Here is a 23,706-nt window from a genome sequence, read left to right on the forward strand (position 1 = left end):
AAGCTGAGCTATGTATTTAATGGGGCTATGTAGCTAAGGGGGCTATGGCCACATCCCAAGTCATTTATTCATCAGTCCTCGGTCTTCTCTCGAACCGGAAGTAGTTTCTGCTCCGCCATCTTAAGAACCGTCCCAAAGACCCTTAGCTGAAGACCAAAGACTGAGGAGCAGAGACACCTCAGAGTAGGCTTCCTGGAACTCTATTAACTCAAAGACACGCCCTCTTATTGGATGTCACTCTCTGATTTGATGCTGCTACACAGGACATCAATGCAACTTCACAACACCAGCAGAGATAAACAGTAGAGGAGAAACTGAGTTTATAACAGACGATAAACGTACTCAACGGACTCTAAACAGGACAGAAACCAGCAGTTTTAAAAGACTCAATAACTGATGGGATTTAAAAAATGTTTGAAATAAAAGTCCAAGTGAGACGCAGCCTGTGTAGCTAATGGAGCAATGGTGCTAATGGAGCTACGAAGCTAAAGCTAATCTCAGCGCAGCTTTGTAAGCTACGCATCTTTGTTATTTATGCAGCTAAGTGAACTTAAACTACATTTGCTTAAGCTGAAATTATTAAATCTAATCAAGCTATACTGTAGCTACGTTATCAGCTATGTGAGCTATGTAGGTACATTCTCTATGTAACTAAGTTAGCTTCACCAACATTAGCTTTAGCAAATGAAGTTAAAGCTAATAATGCTAACATGGCTAAAGCTAAGTTCACAAAGCAGCTACATAAGCTGCGTATATATGTTATTTGCATAACTAAGTGAGCTATAGCTACATTTGCTAAATCTCACATTGCTTAATCTAATTTAGCTATAGCTAACCTGGCTATGTAGCTAATGTAGCTCAAGCTAAGCTCACAAAGCAGCTATATCAGCTACATAGGTATGTTATCTAGGTAGCTAAGTGAGCTTTAGCAACATGAGCTTTAGCAAACTAAAGCTCATGTAGCTAAAGGTTAAAGTAGCTAACAAAGCTGCAGCTGAGCCCAGAACACAGCTATGTCCGCGACTTTGTTACTTTTGTTTGCTTACGTGTTTACTTTGTTTATGAATAAAGTTGAATTGACGAAACATCTAGAACTGGAAAAATGTTGTGCCAGCAAATTAGGGCATTTTCTTTCTGAGATACATGGTGTCTTAGATGATCAGTCTGTGAGAATGGCCGCCAGAAATGTACGGTCTGCAGCCAGAACCCTCTTTAATCTTTGGGAGGTTATATATGTTACAATAAAACACAAAATAACTTACGACACAATAAAACATGTTTGATTAGATATGATATGACACATTACAGTACACACCACACAATAATGCAGTCTGACACAATATAATACCATATGCTACTATACAATACGATATGTTTGGTGGACACATAACAATACACATCACCACAAACACACTATCCTCACTGTGAAGCGTGGTGGTGGCAGCATCATGCTGTGGGGATGCTTCTCATCAGCCGGCCCTGGATGACTTGTAAAGGTAGAGGGTAAAATAACTGTGGCAAAATGTATGAAAATCCTGGAGGACAACCTTATTAAGCCTGCAAAAGAGCTTAGGAGGCTTAGGAGATTTATTTCCCAGCAAGATTATGATCCAGAGCATACAGCAAAAGCTACACAGAAATGGTTTAAAGGCAACACAGGTGGGATCAGCTCACAGCCCCTCATGACTCTGAATGGGACAAGCGCTAGAGATGATGGCTGGGTGGATGGATACGGTACTTATGGTTCTTCTCACAGGCAAGTGATTTCAAGCTGCTTTTTGAGATGTAATGATAAGTTCAAGAAATATAAACAAAATAAATTCCTCATGAAACACAGCATAATAAGACAAAGATATGAACACTATGGCTCCAACTAACAAGATCACTACAGTACTTACTGAGCAGGTAGATGATGGAGCGCTACTAATGAGAGTACTGTCATGGTGAGATGATTTATCTGTTGGATAAAGTCGTGAGGAAATTGGGTAAGATATGAAACACAGTTATGAAGATCTGAAGGAAGAGGAAGATGATAAAATTATGATTAAAAGGATGAGAAGAAGAAGAAGATGATAGTGGTGTAATTTGTGATACCTCGTCCCATCTCCTCCTGTAGGGGCACCCTCGCACCTGCCCCTCCCTGGAGCAGCGTTGCCACGGCGACTGCCGGTTTACGTGATGACGTCGGATGTATATGAGCGCAGGCGGCGGGATCTCTCTCTCCTTTTACCGCCATCGGAGCGGAGTCTCTTTCTTCCCCGGGACCTCTTCACTGCGCAGCGCCGCCTCAGCAACCCAGCCTCCGGCCAGAGAGCGAAGGTAAGGTGGGACAGGAGTTGGATAGAGCTTCGGTGACAACGCCTTAAACTTGCGCGTCCTTTTCAGAAGTTATTTTGACATCCTAGAGCTTGAATTATCGGCGGCAGATGAAGACGGCGGTGCTCTGCTAATGCTAGTGAAGTCAGACAGCGGCAGCAGCCATTGAGACTGGCTCCACCATGATGTGTGTTAACGTTACACGCGATTAAAAAAATATAATAAAACAAAGATACCAACATAAGCTCGTTTTACTTTGACTGTTTTGACAACGGCTGCGTTAAAAAGAGAAAAAAATGCCGGATATTTACCGTTAATGTCGGCGTTTTTCGACATTTGTTGACACGTGTCTTGTTAATTGTATTTTTTGGAGTTGACCTTATTTTTTTGGAGGATGATACTCAGGGTGGGGAACTGTGCATGGGAGCCTGGACTTTACTGGATATATTAAAGGCTGGTTCAGCTGAATAATAATGATATTGCTTAGCTTCATCTTGTACCAGATGGCTGGCACCACTTCCGAACTGGCCCATATTTCCCAGCAACAGCACCGTGTCCATAGAAGCTGTTCCTCCCACTTGCTCAGCCCATGTAGTGCGCATCAAGCTAGCAGCACATAAGCTAGCTTAACTAGCCGTGTACATATAGGCATTTAGGCCAGCTAAAGTTAGCCTGTTCACTAGCCCAGATGTCGGGATGTTTAAAGACGAAGCTACTGGACGTTTGACGTGAAACCTCCGGAGGTAGATGTATCAACAGGTTGTCCGGCTCGCCCGGGCTTTATAAAGTAGAAAATGTGGCTGCAGAGTGAGCAGGGCGTATTGTCAGTCATTGATGGTCCTGAAGCATGCAACACGTGGTCTCTGGGCAGGATTAGGGGAGAGAGCCTGTCCTACTGAGAGAACCACATCTGAGAACATCTGCTGTCCTGTGAATTTTATGTTTAATACAATGCTATGATGGCTTTCTGTCACATAAATAGATGTTAAGATATATTATCTATGGTAAGCTTTGTCTGTGCTGAGAAGAAAGGTGTTATTTTGTCGTATTTTTTTGATACCCTAACTTGGAGAAGACATGGTCTGCAATATTTTATTTATACATTCTGAGTTTTAAGTTAAATCTATATAATCTCAAACGAAATAATGTAGATGGACAACATGATTGTGTATTATGTCTGTGGGTTTATGGTTCAATAGATACAAGAGCTAGTGCTCAGAAAAAGTGTTAGTAGTAAGGCTGCACGATTATGGCCAGAATGATTCCCACTGATTTTGATCAACGATTATCAGTCTTGGTTATTTAATAAATTTTGTTAGTGGCAGAGATTAGTGATGCATAATACTATATTTTTACAAACCAGAGGTGGAAAGTTACTGCTTACATTTGCTTGGATTACTGTAATTGAGTTGTTTTTGGGTACTTGTACTTTGAATACATTTTAAAATTAGTACTTTTGCTTAAGTAAGTTTTAACTAAAGTGACTGTACTTTTATTTAAATACAGTACTCTTGTACTTTTTCCAGCACTGTTGAATACATAGTAGCACATGTTGAGAGAATGACTCCACATCATATTGCAAAACAACTCTTGTGTTTTACTTTATTATAGAGGTGTGACTTTACCTGAAAAACCTGATTGAGATCAATATTCTCATGATGTTATTGCAAATAAGGGAAGTTCATATTTTACTGTACAACTCTTTAGTAGCTGCTAAGGCTGGGAAATTAATACAAATGTAGATTTTATCACAATATGTCCTACTGAAATTTTCAAATCATAGGAGTTGCAATATTTCTTTGGCCTGAATTTGTGTCAGCTTTGCATTTTTTTTGCAGCAGCGACGTTATACACTATACCAGTGGTTCCAACCTGGGGGTTGAGACCCCCTTGGGGGTCATGAGACACTTTAAAGAGGGTTGCCAGATGCCTTCCAAAAATAGAAATATTTTGAAATTATTTCAAATTAAATTGAAATTATAAGTGTAATATTTTACCCATTTTTATAGAAGTGTATGCATTAAAATGAGATTTATGCACAAATTAAAGTGATGTTTAAAAAATCCTTAAAATGTAAGTGTGCACATGACTATTCCTCAGTGTGCATGGATGTTTAACTATGCTTCAACCATCCTCAGTGGGTCCCCTGCTCTATACATCCTGCAAACATTGAAGGATCAACTTTTTGTAGAATACTTGGCAAAAAACTGACTTTTCTGTTTTTTTTTTAAAAAGTTTTTCTTATAGAAAATGATTGACATAAACATGAGCATTCCCTTCAGCAAATCACATCACATCTGCATTACAAGTCAAAATAGTCACATTTAGATATTTAAAAATCTTCAGACTTAGAATTCACGATGATTGCTACAAGGTTTTAAGTTAAAGTGTTGGTTATGATATAGAATTACTGAATCCGATATGCTGCTAATTACAAATTAAATTTAGCCGATACCCAAGGTTTTTCCTGGCTCAGACTGAGGCAGAGATGGCACCATTCATGCTCACCCTGAACTTTCAAGGGGGGTCTGGGGGAATGCACCCCCAGGAGATAAAGTTTAGTAAATTTAATAACCTCAATCTAGTGCACTTAAAGAGCAAAATTAGGCTAAATCTACGAAAATTAATTATGCTCTTATACTTAGAGATGCACCAACTCCAGATAATTCCAAATTCATTTTTGCTGATATTGATAAGTTTTATATAAACATGTATTTTTAAAGAGCACAAGGTCTCCTCTGTACACGGATTAATCTGTTACATTATGACAGTCTGTTTTTTCAAAGAATTAAAAAGATAAACATTTGATTCCACAGTAAATAATAGCTGTACTATTTTGAATGCAGACATGCAGATATCTAGAAATGGATTATGGCTCATTAATGTAGATTAAAGATGGCTCTTTCTTCATGTTTTCTCACCAGCCAATCCAGTTAAACTACACAAATGCTAAATGAGTTTAACCTAAAGCATTTCAAAATTACTTTGGTGATGATATTCACAGTGCAGACCTGCTCAGAAAAACACATTGATAATAAGTCTCAATTCTAATTTTAATGTCAAATGTTGAGACGTGAGCTTCTATTTTAGAAGTTATCAAGTTTTTTATATTTTTTATATATATTTTGTATTGTATTAAATTCTGTCATATTTTTGTATCACATGCACGTTACTGGGCTGATTATTTCCAATGCAGTGTGAAGAATTTTCTAAGTAGAGTGATTTTCCCATGTTGCATTTTTCTCCTCGAGTAGCTTTGCTGTAGTTCAAATTCTTCAACTGTGATGTCATTGTTAGCAGGTGAAGCTTTGCTGTCAAAATAGCCTTCCCTCTTAGGTCGAGTTTTATTTACACTACAAACAGAGCATGACTTATAAAGGATCTCTGCTCAGTATCCCAGGTCAGTTATCACTCTGACATGCCACATTTGAATGTTTTATCTCTGAGGTTTAAAGATGAGTCTGTTTTAAAGTGGCTGTCATCAATTCAAACAGTTACTGTTTGAAGGTCCCTGGTATTTCTTTGAATAAAGTTTCAGCAACAATAATCCTCACTTTCTGGCTTCATGTGCAAATATTGAGCCTTTTTCACCTAATTTAAAATTTCTGATTAATGACAGACAAGGACAAAAGGAGAAATTTGCCAACATGCACACGTTTTTCAATGTAGTGATGACGACAAAATGAATTTCTGTAAATAAACGGACTAAAGAATCTGGGGAATGTCTCTATGAACCACAGATGGAGTAGGGTGTATGTCTTGGTGCTCTTGGGTTGATGCTAACAGATAATGGAAAAGGCTATTAATTCAGTTTTTTATAGAGATGTGAATCCTTTAAGTTCCTCACAATTGGATTTAATTCAGATTCAGGGGGAACGATAGGATTTAGCATTTGTTTCATATAAAGTGCTTTAAGAGGCTGTTAATTATTAGTTGACAGCAAAAGACTTAATAAAATGTACTGAAGATAACACTTTTACATTTATCAGAAACTCGTCAGTGGACAAAGACAGTGCTGTAGGAGAGCAGGTGTAATGTTTTAACAAGTTACCATGCTAACTGATGACTTTGCTGCTGAATGTGTTGGTGTTGTCGTTACATTTTGTTTGTATAATATATGCTTTGAAGATATAAGAAATGAAAAATTAACGAATTGGCTCTTAAATTTTTTTTTATATGTTATTAACCTAGACACATTCGTGTCGTGGTCACTTGTTCACCCGTAACACCGGTCTTTATGTGAAACAGACAATAGATCCTGTCGTTTTTATTGTCTGTGCCGGTCAGCTGCTGTTGGCTGGTTCTTATTTTGGGAAAGCAGTACAGGCTGAGTGACTGGCGGCTCCATAGACAGGGCAGGCATTACATCATTATATCAGACACAGAATTGTAAACTTTACCAATGCTAAGAGCTTGCGCTGCTAATGCTAACCGCTCTGCTTAAAGAGCCGCCCATCCTGCTGCAGCGTCTGTGATTAAAAAAGGCACATGGAGGAAAGCATTGGGTCTGCTGTTAGGCTGTAATTAATATGCTTAAAATATTAATTTCTAGAAACTTTGAATTGATTCAGGATTGTAGTCAGTAATTCTAACTGGTGATAGTACCACATTACAACCAGGTGCAGGTGACAAAATTATGGAAATATTAAGTCCCTGTAATGTGATTTTAAAAAGAATCTTCATTGTTGGTTTGTTTTATGTGTTATGAAATACTATGCCAAATTTCAGTCATAAAAACATCTCTAAGCTTGTAAAATTGAGCTTCAAAATCATAAAAAATGAGGCAGTAAAATCTGCTATGGGATGTTGTGGGCGTGTCTGAATGAGCTGAAGCCACGCCCACTCTTGAGAACATAAAAATGCCCCTGATCAGAGTGCAGCTGCCTGGCCCTGTGTGGGAGCAGAGAGACAGAAATTGGGCGTTCAATTTCCTGTTTGCTGGCACAAATCTGTTATGATGCTTTTTATGACCTGCAGGCCAATGTGGCTGATTGATTCGTGAAATTTACCTCACAATGATCGCTGATCGCAGCATGTAGCTGGGTGTTGATTTTAAATGAACACGCTAGGGACATCAGTTAACAGACTGTACTGAGGACAGAGGTGAACAACTTTCTAACAGTCTAAATCAAAATTTCAGTCACACATAGATCCTTATATCACCTCCCCATCCCCATCTCCTGCACTACTTTGGGCTGCACATGACCTGCAAATGCATAAGTTCACAGCTGCAGAGTGAAGGTTGTTTACAGGCTGTATGAACTTGACTTTAGACCAGTCTGCTAAAGGCAGTCATAATTTGCTTTTAATCTGATGGAAAACTATCTGCCTTGGAACATCACTTTCATAATTTTAATCTGTTTAAGATTATTTGTTTTAAAGCCTCTGTAAACATAAAACTCTTTACTAAAATAAACAAACAGTTTTTAAGATTTGATATTTTTTAAGTTTTTCATCAGGGATACTGCTGTTTAAAATTCATTATGGTATGTTGAGGTCTGCATGGATGGTAGCATGCAACTTAAACCTAAAGAGCATCTCCCACAATGAACAATTAAGGTGTTGCACCTGTTCAGTAAGCTGGCATCCATGCTGACTCACTGATGGAGGGTTAACCTCGTTACTTCACTCTGCACTGGAAGGTTTTAGATTGCACCCAATGTGGTGAAGCCTCTGCAAGAGCATGCAAACAGAGTGGAAGTGTGAAAGAAGGGAGCAGTCTGAGAAAGGCCCTTAGTTTGGGATAGGTTGGATTAAAATACCCTCTTTAGTAATCAAATGACTGATGTCAGTCAGACTTTGTTAAATGTTTCTCCAACCTATGGTGCCAGTTTTTCTGAAACAGATTCTTTGTACAAATGACATTCATGTACTTATGACTCCTCAACTGTTGTCATTTAAATCCTTTAAAAGATGCTGTAGCCTCGCATGCCAGCAGAGCATTTTGTCCAAATAATATCATCTCCCTGCAGCTATTTTAGTCCATATAAAAAGCAACTATTGACCTGAACTTGAAACAGCCTGTCATCACATTTTACGTAACGGTGTATTTGATAACTATGGGCTACTGCTAAAAGCTTTCTACAGTACTTTCCCATCAATAATTTGAGAGAATGGAGAATACAAGATGGCTGGGGTTAGTGTGTGTGTCACCTTAGAATTTACAGGATGATATGGGGCATTTACTTTTATTATTTCTTCAGTTTTTGCACTTGTACCATCTTTAAAGCTTTATATTTCATCACCATTTTTTAAAAAGTAACAGGATGCAGGTCTCAGCGGAGACATGTAAAAGCAACAAATCAGACGCCACACAGACAGCTCTTTTCATCAGTGATCCCAGTATGGAGGGAGAAACAATTTGATCTGCCACGTGATTTTGCACAGCGCTCGGTGAACTGTCACATCAGCTCTGTAGCTGAATAATCTTGCTGTATTAGCTGAATGTAGGCCAGCTAATATATAGGGAGATGGTGTTGATATGATGGCTCTGCTGAAACCAGATCTGTACCCCTCATTTTGAAACAGTCTTGGGCTTCCTCTCCATTTCTGTATTATCTCAGTCTGATTTTTTTGATCATATGTGACTGCTGAGGCTTTGAGTTTATGCCCTCGGGACGCAGATCTGTGCAGCTGTTAAAGTGTCATCATCTAATAATGGACTGAGATTCCCCCGGGATGACAGTGAATGCAATTAATGACTTGACAGGATGGCATGTCAGCAGGAAGGTGGCAGTCAGAGACCAGGATTAGTAACCTTTGCCATGCAGCTGAAATGACATTTTCATTTGCAGCAGGTGATTTTGGACAGACTTTGTTCTCTGTAGAGGTCAAACTGATGCTCCTCATGAATGTGTCAGTCTAGACAGTTATGCTAGAGATAAAATCATTATATCCATATATTTTAGTTATATGTAAAGGCCAAATCAAATGCAAAATTACCTAAATATTAATCTATTAATTCTAAACAGAATCCTGACTGTTTGATTATGAACTCGTACCTCTCTCCCAGTATGAGTGAGTAGTTATGGTAATATTTCAACTGTTTTAAAGGTTATCTTCTGCAATACTTGGCTGTGAAGAAGCATTTGCTTACTGGCACAAGTGTGAACTTCAAAAGTTAATAGGACATTTAATCACTTTGTGCTGATCTTAAAACTGTCAGGTCCATCAGCAATGTTTGGAAATCCTCTGCAGTCTGGTTTCTCTGTTTAAGGGCAGAAAGGGCTAAAACTGTCTAATATTGAAGATCCCTTTGCAGGCTGAACGTCCACTGGATGATCCTTTTACCAGTTTTGAGATAAATTCTGGTATAGACCATAGAGATGTGTCTGCCTCTGGCGTCTGCCCTTCATGATGCAACAGGCAGGGGGTTAAACTTTCTATAAACCTGGACTACAAGTAGCACTGGTCAGCAAAGTCTACAACAAGCAGCTTTTGTGCAGCTGTGCTGCAATTTTAGTATCAATTATTTTTTCCATGTAAAGTTTGCACATCCACTAGCTATAGTATAACGGTTTAGCTTGTAGCCTGTTGTGATTAGAGGTGGAAAAAGTACACAAAAGTAAAGTTACTTTGCTTAAAATTTACTATAGTAAAATTACAGTGGCCTGTTGCACCAGCTATACATAAGCTCTGCCTTAGGTTATGGTGTAAAGTCCACACTAAACCCTATGTTGAAACTAGTGAAATTAAAACTTAACTTTTGTCAAACTAACCAAACTGTTATTAAAGATATGATTTTTTTCTCTTACTTTAACCAATCACTGCACACATCTTTTAAACCAGTGTTTGCTACAGATTCTAACGGCTAAAAATAATTTATACTAACTGCTGTTTATCCTCAAACAGCATCCAGTGTGGATAAAAAATATGACACGGTATTTTGCATATGTGAGTAGAAGCCCACAGCCTAAACCTAGAGCCAGTATAAAACTAGAAAAGCACTTGGAGAGGGCAGACCTCCGCCATTAGCTCCATCTCCCAATAATGAAGAATCCTTAAAAAAAATTCCTGGATCCGTCCCCGTGTGACCCCCACCACGGCATTCGCCGATTACTCCCTTCATGGTGGGGTGGAAACATGGTGAGGCAAAGCATAGGCTTTGCTACGAGTGCCAGCAGATTCACTGACTGTCTCACCCATGGTCTCACCGGACAACTGAAAGTCATGCCAGAGGGTGAATATTCTTCTATTCCTCCCAGCATTGTGAGTATTCTCGCTACAATTCGCTGTCTTTCTCTCTGTTACGCTCTGACTCGTCTCCTCAACTGGACGTGCGTCTTTCAAACTCTATAAACCCCAAAACTTTGTATAGAAACACAGCAAAGACTGCTGCAGGGTTTGAAGTTACTCATGTCCGCCATCTCCTGGTGTAAAGTGGTAACAGCGCAGACCTCCGCCATTAGCCCCCATCTCCCCCATCTCATAGTACAGAATCCTTTAAAAATTCCTGGATCCAGACAGTAATCCAGATCACTCCCAAAATCTAATAAGTTCTTCCTTATGCCATTTCTGACATTTCCTTTCATCAAAATCCGTCCATAACTTTACTTTAAGTACTGACTAGCCACTGAGTTTTACAAAAACCTTCCTTATTGGTAACCTCATAGCAAGGCAGTTCCTACTGATGAATACGCACTGTAAATCCTTAAGAGGCACCTAAAGTCACGGGTGTGGACTCAGACTCAGTGGATAGCTTCACTCATGGTGCAAGAGTGGGGAGTTTTGTATTGTGATGTGGAATCATTCTCTCATTCTCAGTAAAATTACTGATTTAAAAATGTACTCCAAAAAGTACATGTACCCAAAAAATTCTCAATTAAAGTAATTTGAGTCAATGTAATTAGTCCACCCCCAGTTGTGATGGTTGAGATGGACTCAGTTCATTGACTTCCTCTGCCTGTTATCTGTTTTTAATTGAGCAGACTTCAGTCAAGCCAAAACTCCACAAGGCTTATTTACATTATGTTATATTCCCCATGTTCTTCACCCATTTAGACCCAAGGCCTTCTTAGAAACAGGCGTTAGTACTGTAACCTGGAATGTTAAAAATAGTCACAGTATTGCTCTATTTACTGTCATGAAGACGGTTCTGTGTAATGAACCCATGTTTATTATAAATGCTTTAAGAAAAGGTGTCCATTTCCAACAGCAGCACCACTGCCAGTGTGTGAAGATGCTTTTAATGTGATAAATCCAATCCTGCCAATGGATCCAGGAAAATTTGGCAAATGACAAATGCACACATATATGTTGGCACATTTATTCTCGTGTGCCATTGCCTGGCACAACACTAGCACCGCGCTCTGGTCCTCCCTAAGGTCAAATTATTGAACACGCACAGCTGGCTTGAATGTGATCAATGTGAATTTCTAACAGGTTAACTCTGTGTGTGGATCAGAGATGATAGATAGACAAAGTTTAGGCCAATCTTGCCCAAAACCAAAAATTAATATAATTAATGACCTTCTTTATCTGTTCAGAAGCCCATTAAACATTGTTTAACTTTCTTAGATGCTGTATGATAATAGTTGATAATTGTTTTCATCTTTCCTTTGAACAATGAGGGATTAGAGAGCATAGGAGCCATTACACATAGAGAGACAAGAAAAGGAGACGGAGGATTATTTGATACCGATGTTACTCTGCTTACCTGTAAGACGTTAAAACAATGCGTCAACTATAGATAACCTGCAGCATTACTGTAATCAACGTCGTTTTCTCTTGCCTGGCACTCGCTGTGCTTGTGTGAGCGTTCAGACAAATGCTCTTATGTGTTTTTAAACACCTGTCAGTTATATTGTATACCTGGTAAAAATTTAGGGAAGGTTTGACTTGTTAAAAACAGATACTGCCCAATCCTAGGCCTCCTAACACTCTGAAAACTGAAAGGCTGTTCAAAATCAACCTTCAAAAACCCAAGGGTTTTCTGAAAAACTGCACAGAATTTCAACATTACCTGAAATCCTAAATTTTTAGTTGTGGTAGCATTGCGGTTATCTAAAATACTGCAGAAGCTGGCCGTTGCTCCCTGCACTCACATTGGGAGCAATCATCAGGGATGAGGCCAAAGAAGCCAAAACCAAAGTGACTTATACACTGAATTTTAAGGTACTTCTGATTATTATGGAGAGAGCTGTTGTGGCTGTAGTATAAATAAAGTGTTGATGTTTGTCTGTAACCTGTTAGTCATTGAAACACCTGTCAGACTTTGACCAGAGCTAAAGGCGGTACCAAATATCATGAAGGCAGACACCTCGTTACTGTATTTGAAGTGAAAGTATTTTCTACAAAATGTGCCATTCTGTCTGAAAAGATTTAATGGATTAAAGAGGGACGTCTACCCTACTGGGTCAATGTCACATGCAGAGTTGCAATGTGACGTCTTAGTCAGAAGGATTAAGAGGGATAACCTTTGTTTGATTAGCAGAAAATTCAGTTGAAACCCCTATCACAACGTTTTAACATGTGATTTTGTGTTGCTACCTTCCTTAAATGCTCCTCAATTGTATGGTTTAATATTGAGATGTACACATTAATTGGCCCATGTTCAGTTGAGGTGCAGTATTATGAGTCAGCTACATTTGTGCCCAGTTAGATGTAGGGAGATTAGTTTCCAAGAGCAGCTACAGTACTTTGCATGCAGCAATTAGTTTGCATTGAGAAGTTTTATTTCTCTTTGATAGGAAATTTGAAGGACATTGTAACATTTTGTTTCTGAGAATTATAAAATTATTGGGTTCATCAGTCTCTGCTAGTAAGAGGTCTAGGAGGCAGAAGTCAAACAATTCTCCTTTGTACCATGTAGCCTTAGGTCTTCTTCTGTTTCCTAGTTTTTATTTCATGGTTTGATGTAATCTCCAAAGTGTTTTTGCTGTCGGGCCAGTTTGGAGGGAGTGACCGATTCTGTGGTTTGTTGACATTTTCTTGGTAATAATGAAGGAGGAAGCCCAACACAGAATATTGTAAGACAAAACGTTGGCCTGTGCTTTTGATGCGCAGGTGCATCTCAAAAATTTAAGTTATCATGTAGAAGTTATTTTTTCCCTGTGATTTCCATGAACAAGGCAGACTTCTATAAGTTCTAGATTCATCTCATACAAAGTGATAACAACAGCAGAGCTTCTCTAACGTTATAACCGGTGCATAGACCGATTCATGCCACATTTTTACTGATCCAGGGCTCCACAGTCGGAAGTTTTAACAGTAAGATCTGTAAACCAATCCAGACCGGTTTATCTTTACACCACTAGAAAGTTCACTTCTGGACTTGCATCACAAGAAAAAAACAAACTTTTTCATGATATTCTAATTTTCTTAGATGCATGTGTGTGAATTTTGTCCTTCCAAACACTGATCAGGAGTGACTTGTTGATGCTTTCATTAAAATTCACACATAAACTGGTTCATTTAAACAGCAGATCTCTCACAAACCCTTATGTCCTCATACCTTTGTCACTTTAGAGTTATAATTTTATGTTTTACTTAATGATGGGAGCAGATCCCTTGTGTTAGTCCTCTCTATCCGGCCTTTTGAAAGGCAGCCACAGTTATCTCTCTCATCTGAAGGGAAGACCGCTCTGGGAGGGGGTGAGAGCTGGGTGAGTCACAGTCAGGGCTGGTCCCATCTGGACCAAAACAGGGACTTCTTTATAGGCAAACATCCAAAACCAGGGCAACATTAAAAAGCTTATCTGAAAGCAGGAAGTTGATTAAATTTTCAATAACCAGTGCAAAGAGTTAGAACTCCTTGATGGAAATCACTTGTAGTGTTGGCAGCCAAAGTGGTGTGTTGATTTTTGTTTGCATTGCTTCACAAATTTTTTTAATGGGTCCAAACCTGGAAAGGAGAGATAAAATCAGTTACATTAAGATAAGTGTGTAGTGATGAATTTGGTGTGGGGTGAAACAGTAGATGACTCATTGGTGCTAAACCTTCAAAGTACATCGTACCACTTGTTCTCAGCTGGGTAAATATTTTGTTTTGTCATCTTGAATTAAGTTTTCCCACCTGCTAGCGGGGCTTTAATATTGTAAACACTGAGTCACTGTTACCTGAAAGTCCAAATGTTGTTTAGCTAATAAAAACTTAATCACTGACTGACAAGAATACTTGTCGTTTTTCTAGAGATGCACAGAAAAGAAAAATCAGGGCTTATACGATAATTTAGCCGAGGGACAAAACAGATGCAAAGTTTTTTTTTTTTGTTTAAGACTCCACAGTGCCAGCACTGTCTCATGTTTGAAAACATCAGATTTTCCAGCATGTTGCATCTCCTGCCCGAAAATAAATCTCTTTAAATCAGCAGTTAGGTGTGCTTCATTCTAGCATGAAAATAAGACACCACAGATAAATGTCTGCAACTTACTGTAGTTCATGCCCTCATTGTTTGTGGAAGGGTGATGTCTGTCAAAAGGAAGATATTGGCCGAGACTGATACATCCGTACATCCCTGATAATCCCGATTATTTTGATCTGAGAGATGACAATCATGATAAACAAATTGTAATTGTTTTTTATTATTTGGGAATGTGCACATCAGTTTAATTGTGGAGAAGAGAGCTGAAGGGAAGGAAGTTGAGCAAATTTAAGCCATATTAAAAAAACCTCAAGCTAGAGAATAAAGAACATAATTCATAACATGGTGTAAATCAGCTAATATATTGGTATTTTCTAAAGGTCCTTATGGAGTTTTAGAATTATAATTGTTTTCAATTTGAACTGGTCAGTATGGCTTTGAAATTAATATCACAGTTTTATTTCTTGGGCTTTTCTGCCTTTTATTTCGATAGGACAGCTGAAAAGAGACGGGGAATATGGGGAGAGAGAGTGGGGGAAAGACATGCACCAAACAGTGCTGAGACCGGGAATCAATCCAGTGATGGGTGCAGAGGACAATGGCCTCTGTGCAACAGGGTGTGAATCACCTGCTTCATCACAATACAATCTCAATATTTTGGACAACACACAATTTTCTGATATCACAAAATCTGCCACAACACAATTTTCATACGATTCGATAAAAGAGCATACATTTCAAAATAAAAGCATTGCTTGAAGCATCAGTGTAGATGGATGTTTTGACTTTCTGTTGATCTGATTGGATTTTATTAACCAGTTGATGCATCGATATACATTGATGGATCGTTACAAACCTACTGACTACCTGAATTGATTCAGTTTTATTCCTAAGGTCATGATTTAATTCAGTATTCCATTAAATATGGATCCACGTCTCGATATTTCAGTTTTATTAACCTATTCTGCTTCAGTAGAAAGAGATTCTTTTTGTAGGAAATTGTACAAGGAACCCTTAAACTGGACACATTTAAAAAAATCAAGATTTCCATTGAAAATTGACTCCATATTAGTAGGATTTAGGGATGCACAATATTATTGGCCTGATATGAGTATCGGCAGATTTCAAAATTTCTGCTGATGTTTACGTTCGATATTTTGGGCGTGAATATCGGCATATATCGACTGTATCGACCAACACATCTATGTAAGTTGAGATATTTTTCTTTATTCGTCCTGATCTTTAAACTTTAAAGTGTGTTTTAAGAAAAAAGTTTTTCTTTTTCATCCTCAAACCTTAAATTGTGTTCAAATGACTGAATTTTTAGTTATATAAAACATGTTTAAATATCCGTACCAGCTAAAATAAATCTGTAAATATTGGCTAAAATCAAATACAGTGCATCCCTAGTATTTCAACAATATTTTCCCTCCGTGTTGCACATTTTTTACATGGTTTAGTTTGAAAATATTGTGAGTTGTTAGAAACTGCAGAAACTCCGTCCACACGAAGCAGCTACTAAGGATTTCATGAGGTTCCTGTGAAACGGTGACCTCTAATGGATTCATTTAACTGCCAGCCAAATGTAACAGACGTGAGTATGTGGGGACTTTACACCAATGTTGCTGTTGCATGTAAAGGGAGAATAAAACAGCCTTTACTGCCGGCAAGTGGCCTAAAATGTTCACCTTCTGCAGCCAATGTTGTCCATGCATGTTTCAGGTGCTATGTCATTCTGTAAGGTAACACACTTTGGTCATACAAACAGAAATTTTGAGACGTCTGAAAAGGAGCTGAGTCAGGCTGCATCCTAGACAAACCTTTTTGTAGTGACAGCCAGACTTCTTTTTCATAGTTGCACCCCACATTTTAAGAAATATTTCTGTATTGCTGACATGACACAGTTTGTTGAGACAATTTCAAAGAGCAACTTGTTCAGCAGCCAGTTTTTTTTTTTTTTTTTTTTTTAAAGAAAGCTCTGCTTTACTTTGATCATATGTTGAATGCGGGCAGTTGTTGACAGCTGGATAGGGCTCCTTTTTTAGATGCATTTCCTATTGAAGAGGGTGATGCACAGAGCTGGATTCTGCTGGAGTTGTTGGCCTTGTAGCGCTGTGCAATCAGGACGAAAATGAACAATTTGTCTTTTTTTATTTGAAAGAGCATTAAATATCAAAGTATCTTTGCTTTGCATTGAAGATAAAAGTAACTGTAATGGTGGTGGTTTCTTGGCCAAAGTTGGTGCAATACACGTGACTCAATCTGTGTGGATTGCACATGTGGGTTTGTGGGAACCGTGTTGTTGAAACATACGTGCTGGTGCAGGTGGGTGGTTCTTGAAATACTATCTGGCTGGCATCCCCATCTATCTGTAGTAACTTCCACCACCTTACCTTGTCTTATGGTTTACTATGGGGAAATAATACTACACATGATGGCATCAAATAATGTTTCCCACTGAGCTTCAGGCTTCTTTATGATTTGCCAGAATTCAAAAGTCAAGCAGCTGCTTCAAGTTGCCACATACTTTGGCGGATGTGGTTTGAGGTCAGATACTGCAGAATCAAACCACTTAGTTATTTTTGTGAGAAAACAAACCACTCAGCGAGTGCATGCCCCATACTGACATAAGCCTTAGATATATAAGTAATACTGTCAAACAGTTCAGATTTATCTCTCTTTTAAGATGCTGTCATCCTCCAAAATTAAGAGCATTGATACAACTTCAGCCAATTAGTTTGCATCTTAGGATATTGTAGACAAGAAAACTGTTGGCCAAGTCTTGTTTCTTTACAAAGCACCAGCTTTTCTTGATGTGACACCCTGCAGCTTCATCCCAGATTTGCCTGGGAAGGAAAAAGACAAGGGGTGTGCTCATGTAGTTGGCCATGCAGTGAAACATTTTCACTGCCACTAGTTGGCACAGAAATACAAATCATTTAAACCTATTAGTGTATAATGTGGATGTAACTGTATTTGTCTGGTTTGTTTCTGTGCACAGTCACACAATGAATAACTCTGAATGGAGAAAAATGGCAAATTCACACAGCCTGTGAATGTTCTTTAAGGAAGAAGTAGACCATATAGGTTTTTGCTGTTAAGAACTCAGATTATGAGTCTCTTTCTCTCTGAACATGATTTATGCCACCTTCTGTGGGAGTCAGTGATGAGCACACTTCGATTACTGGCTGTTATAAACCACACACGCCATGCTTACCCCCTTGATTTCTCTGATCTTGGGTGTTTCATTTGACCACCTCTCGCAAGATTGTTTTTCAAAGCATGTGGAAGTAAGGCATAGATAGGGGAATTGTTGAGATTGAATGTAAATGACGTTGATGGATTGAACCTTTGGAACCAGTTCTCAACTGGAACCTGTTGTCTGTTCTCAGTGTATTTTCTTAATCTTTAGAGAAGACGACTGATTTGAGATTAAATTGGCATCCACTGACTTCCAAATTAGTCCCATAGGTTCATCCTTGGTGAGCTCGTGCAACACTACAACGAAGCAGTAGCAAAGGGACATTTTTTCTGTCCTTATTTTTTATTTTCTTGGAATTTATGTTTGCCACCATTTGTTATGACTAGTGATGCACAATAAGTATTTTTTTTTTTTAACCGATACCAATAACCGACAATTTCCTACTCCTGATGGCTGATAACTGATAATTGATGATAAAAATAAGTTTATTGGATGTGTTTATGCACATCTAGGGTAAGAAGGGGCTAATATGTGGTGAGAAAAGATATTTATAACTAATTTTAACTATTATCACTCGTGTTTACATCAAAATACAATTCTGACTTTACAGCTGTTTTTTAAAGTACAACATATGCGAACTTACAGGTTTTTCCCCTTTTCCCTTGAAATAAACTTAAGTATCTTGATAAGTGGTCAAATCTGACATTTTAATCAACTAAACAAGGATTTAGCTTAAACATGTCAAATCAGAGATAAAACCAAATGATAACAGGCTGTCATGCTTAAAAAATGGAGATGTTTTTGTGGTCTGTTTTTTTGTTTTTTTCTGCTTAAGCCAGAATTAAAGAGAACTGATGTTTTACATAAAGATTAAAAATATGCACTGACATTAGTCATATCAGAAATGGGTTAAAATGTTAAGTCCACTGTGGTCTGTGGCTAAACTTCTTTCCTAGCGTTGATCAGACTGAATGAAAGCACGTCAAACAGAGCAGGCAGGGATAAGTCTATGAAAGCAGCGGTGGATCAGGAGACTGTCAGACTGAATTTGTTAGTATAACGTTGTGCCTTTTGGCTCTGGTGAACTTTCTGCAGTTTCCAGTGCCTGCTCAATCAGCGCTCTGCCCGGTAGGTCCAAATGCCCACGACTAATGCTAGTCTTAACGTTAGGATGAAGACTTTTGAGTGACTAAGGCTGGCCACACACTACAGGATTTAAAGTCTGATTTGGGGCTAGATTTGCCTCCCCCATCGATTGTGGCAGCGTATACCGACTGGAGCCTTGTCGCAAACGATTATTTGTCTGAGTAGTCTGCATGTGTGGTGTCAACATAATCAATTTACTGCTCCAAATCACGTCGTAGGCTCCCAGACCCTGAATCATAAATATCAAACATGTTTGATATTTACGATTGTATGTCGTAGTGCCGCTGACTGAGTACCCACAACAACCAATGAGAGTGGGCACCAGGTAGCGTCACCAGATGAATCAAATGTATTTTCACCGCTCACAACTATGAACACAACTGTACCTTAATTCCAGCCAGGATTTCGTCCTGAGTCTTTCCCTTGTTTTATGATAGTTGCTGCATCTGTAACGCATGCCAGGACAGCCTGTTGTGGAGAAACAGCAAGATGGTATAGACAGACATCATTCTTTTTTTTTTTTTTTTTTTTTTTCCCCCCCCTGAAGTCATGTGATCACGCGAGGTCGTAGGCAGGTCGGCAGGTGTGGTCTTCAGTGATCTGACAATCTGGCTGAGTCGTCTAGTGTGTGCGTTCAGAGGATTAAAGTGGAAAAATCTTTGGAAATTGTCCTGAAGTCTGTGGTCTCACACAGTTTTAAAATCGTTTCAGATTTAAAAAATCGACTAGTTTGTGGCCGGGCTTATAAGATCCGTTGTGTTAAAGCTCGAGGACTGTTTTTCCACTTTGCGGGGCAGATTTTGCAAACACTGTCATGTTATCCTCCCCGTAAATACTGATTAACTCCGCCAGTACCGCGGTGCTGTTAGCTGCTATAAGCCTCAGCATTGAGGCTGTTTCCTCTTCTTCTCTGTTGCTTAACAGCAGGTCTCGTACTGCAGCGACACCTACTGTTTCAGAATGTGTAGTCTTGTGAGAAAGAAAACAAATGCCTTTATCGGTGGATTTTATCTTCTCTAATATTTTATTATTGGGATAATTAAAATATGTAAAATATATGCAATATCAACCGATAATTTATCGGTACAGATAATTATCGTGCATCCTTAGTTATGACAGCTTTTACAATGATTATTTCAGCTTAAGTACTTGCCAAAAATAAAGCCCTGTCATCACCATTTTTATATTTACAGTGCTCCTGCAGCACATTTTACATGCACTAACTATTACTTCCCATTTCTCTTGCACTGTTGTGCACTGGCAGTTGTAAACAATCATAGCCTGCAAACTTTGGCTGTCAGACTTCGGTTAAGCTTGTATTGTCTCTGCACAATCCATTAAAATAGGCCAATCTCGTCCTTTAAATAGAACCATACAATCAGATTGAGACACCTTAAAACTTGACAGAAATGTTGTAAATAAAAGGAGCAAAACATTTAAAAAATTTACTAAGATCTTCATCAGCCAGCAGAAGCTCTTAGTAACACCTCTGTTAAAATAATGATGAGGGAGTTTTTAACAGTCATTCTCTTGTGTTGCTAACTTTAGCATCACCCCGTAGTACTCTCTCTCTAAGCAGCTTAAAATTAGCATGAGGAGTTATTTGCAAACACTGTTTGACCCAGATTTTGTGGCAGTCAAATGTTAGTCAAAATTTAATGAGTTTGTGTCCTCGGGTAAACTCATTACTTTCTCTTCTCTCTCCCTTCAGCATCACTTGAGACTCAGCTAAGATGGCAGACATCGACAAGTAAGTAATCCTCTCCCAGTGCTACTCTGCTTCACACACGCTCTGCTCTCTGATTTCCTCTGTCATTGTAAAGCTTGTAATGCTGGGGATCCCCTGCTGTGACCGGACTGGTTTTGGCATGGTCAGACGATTAAACAGACAGAGGGAAGCACAGAAGGAAGGATCTCCCTCTGTAGGAGAAAGTTGTTTACTCATCCTAGGACTGTTTGGATGCCACACCCAGGAGAGAGGTTGCATCTTCACCAGCATGTTGAACAAAATCGGAGCGATCGGTTTAATAATCAGGATGCTCTCTTTCTGCCTCACACATGGGCTTCCACTGTTATCCGTCCATCTAAGCCTCGTCCTGCAGACAGAATGGAGTCTGTGTTGTGGAATCTGTGTTGTGTTCAGCGCCCAGCTCTGCTGCACTGCATCTTAAAGCAGGGTGTCGTGTTTCAGTGCTTTGAACAGCATCATGGGTAGAAAAACAAAAGCCTGCAGTTTTGATTACTGCTGGAGTTACAGTGGAGCCCGTGGATCTTTAACTGCTGAGACGGGCAATATCATCAGAGCGGGGAATACGACTGACCTCCTTTGTTAGCTGTCAAATGTGCCTTTGAGTGAAGCATTTAAGTAGAACTGCACCAGTGATTAGACCTGAAATGCTCAGATGCATGTATTTGTGTAACTAAGTTGTTCCAAAATGGTGCAGCATTGTGAATTTAAACAACCATACATTCTTACTACAACTATATCAACTAAACTATAAGAAAACTTAAAGAGGACATTTTGCATGGATATAAAAATGAGAATCACTGTATTAGAGGCTCTACATGTCGGTTATTTTTTTCCCCTTTATCTTTAGATACTCTTGTGTTAAATGTGGATAATAGTTTGGGCAGTAAGGGTAAATGATGCCTGACAAACTACTTGGTACTACTGCTCACGTCAGGGCCCTAGTGGGGCATCCCAGTCGAAACATATGGCTCCATTGGTGCTTTTGCAGACATGTTGCTCTGGTCAGCAGCAGCACAGAAGGCTCTATGATGGGGGAGAGGGGGGACAACAAAATGAAACGGGGACTTAATCGTCATGCAGGTAAAAGTAAAACAACTTACTGTGGATGTATGACCATCTTTCCTCCATTGATGAGAAGATAACTGAGACAGTGCTGTGCACCAGCCGATCAGTTCCTTATTCACTTTAAATATGAATCTTTGGGCTAAACATCCATGCAGACCATCAAGAGGAGGGGATTTTCTTAAGCAGAATAAAACCACTGTTTTGAAATGGATGTATCAGGCTTCATCACCTGTTTTTACCTTAAATCGAGTCAAAATCTCAAGGCACACCATATTAATTTCCATGCAAATAGCCTCTTTGACCCATGCCATAGCTTCTTTAGTTTTTATAGAGTTTAGTAATAATGTATGGTTGTTCAAATCCTCACAGCATGCCAAGACTTGCCTAAAGGCATATCATTTAGGAACCACTGGTCTGCACCATCCATAGCATACCATTTTTGCACCCCCAGCAGCTTCTCTCATGTATCATTTGAAATCTTAAGTCAGCAGGTGAATTAAAGTTATTCTGACAATCAAATACTTCAGGGAACTGTCTTTAAAATAGACCTGTGTAAGGAAAGGAAAAAGTTCTAACTTCATCTTGAGGCTCAGACAAAATTCATATCCTGACGCTGTGTCAGATACAGTCATAAAGGAAATGTGTCAGTATGATTACAACAATGGAGGCGACAACATTGAGGCATGGTGTGCCTTGTTCTGAGTCTGCAGCTTTTTGTCACCGCAAGGAGACGAGTTTGTTCCAGAGGCGGTTGCAGACAGGGAGACGAAATGTTATGGAAAAGTAGAGGATCGTTTGGGAAGTAACAGCAGTAGGACGCCAATGACAAGAGGGTCTGATTCACATGTCAGATGTCCCAAACATGACGATGCTGTCTGACCACTCTGTGGGTGATGATATAGTGACAGCACATTTTAGTGTCTGCCGCTCTCTTGGAACCCCAGAGGTAATACCAAGAAAAGTGCCAGGTCCAAAAATTTTTGGAAATAAAGAAGTAGCAGAAAATATGGTGCATAATTTTGAAGTTAATGTCTACAGTTCTCTTCAGCCACTGAGAATTGCTCACACTAACTTGAGTATGGTAACCCTTTTTTGACTAAAGGAGTTAAATATTTGGTTGTTTTGCATAAGCTGCTTGAAGGGAGGCCTTAGTCGTTGGCAGTCTCCCACTAAACATACCAGGAGTAGTTTGGTGGCTGTGTTAATCCTGTGCATTCTTAAAAACTCTGAAGCATCTCGTGTTTTGGCTGACTTTCCCTCCTGACCTCCTCCTTCTGTGTGTGTCTCCTCGAGCAGCAAAGACCAGGCTGAGATGGACCCGGCAGATATGGAGGACGTGGAAGAAGTCGAAGAGGAGGAGACGGGAGAAGATGAAAACAGCAAAGGTTGGTCTTTCTGCACAAAATGTGACAGATTAATGACAATGCACCAAGGATAAGATGATTTAAAGAGTTGCACACAAGTTTAATCACTAAAAGAGTATAAAAATGTTATTCCAGCAGCAGATTTAGTCTGAACTCTGTTTGCCTCTGCCTGCTATTAAACAGCAGGTTATTTGCATGACATGATGCTGAATTGTAGCTAAGGGCGAGGAGGCAATATCCGTTTTTATTTTGGGATCTTGATGCTGTTTATGCCTCCTTTGATGCTCTGTTTATGATTCAGACAGTTTCTTTCACATATTAGCCTACTCCCGGCTCATTGTAGACAGATATAGATAGAGGCTGTTTGGCCGTGCCTATTTATAGCCAGTTTGATTTGTCTTTTTTAAAGCCAGACTTGAAAGAAGGCTCATTCTGGCTGCCTACGATGGCTCTGTCATCGAGGCTACACTCCGAGGAAAGCCTTCCATGAAGTCTGGAAGCTGGAGCAGATTATGAATGCATGAGTAATACACAGTTACAGCCTGACAGTGTGAGCATGAA

At 39.2% G+C, this 23,706-nt stretch overlaps 1 protein-coding gene across 3 annotated transcripts in view; it reads left to right on the forward strand.

Moving 5' to 3' along the window:
- Positions 1-2,182: 2,182 nt before the first annotated feature.
- Positions 2,183-23,706, forward strand: part of nap1l1 (nucleosome assembly protein 1-like 1) — a 52,964-nt gene continuing 31,440 nt past the window's right edge. For all 3 annotated transcript variants that reach the window (XM_041780632.1, XM_041780630.1, XM_041780631.1), the window contains exons 1-3: positions 2,183-2,319; positions 20,678-20,716; positions 23,078-23,166. In XM_041780632.1, coding sequence (XP_041636566.1) covers positions 20,700-20,716; positions 23,078-23,166 — 106 coding nt within the window. In that variant the 5' untranslated portion in view covers positions 2,183-2,319; positions 20,678-20,699. The remainder of the gene's footprint in view (positions 2,320-20,677; positions 20,717-23,077; positions 23,167-23,706) is intronic.

The sequence above is a fragment of the Cheilinus undulatus genome, linkage group 23 (assembly GCF_018320785.1).
Source record: "Cheilinus undulatus linkage group 23, ASM1832078v1, whole genome shotgun sequence".
Lineage (NCBI taxonomy): Eukaryota > Metazoa > Chordata > Actinopteri > Labriformes > Labridae > Cheilinus > Cheilinus undulatus.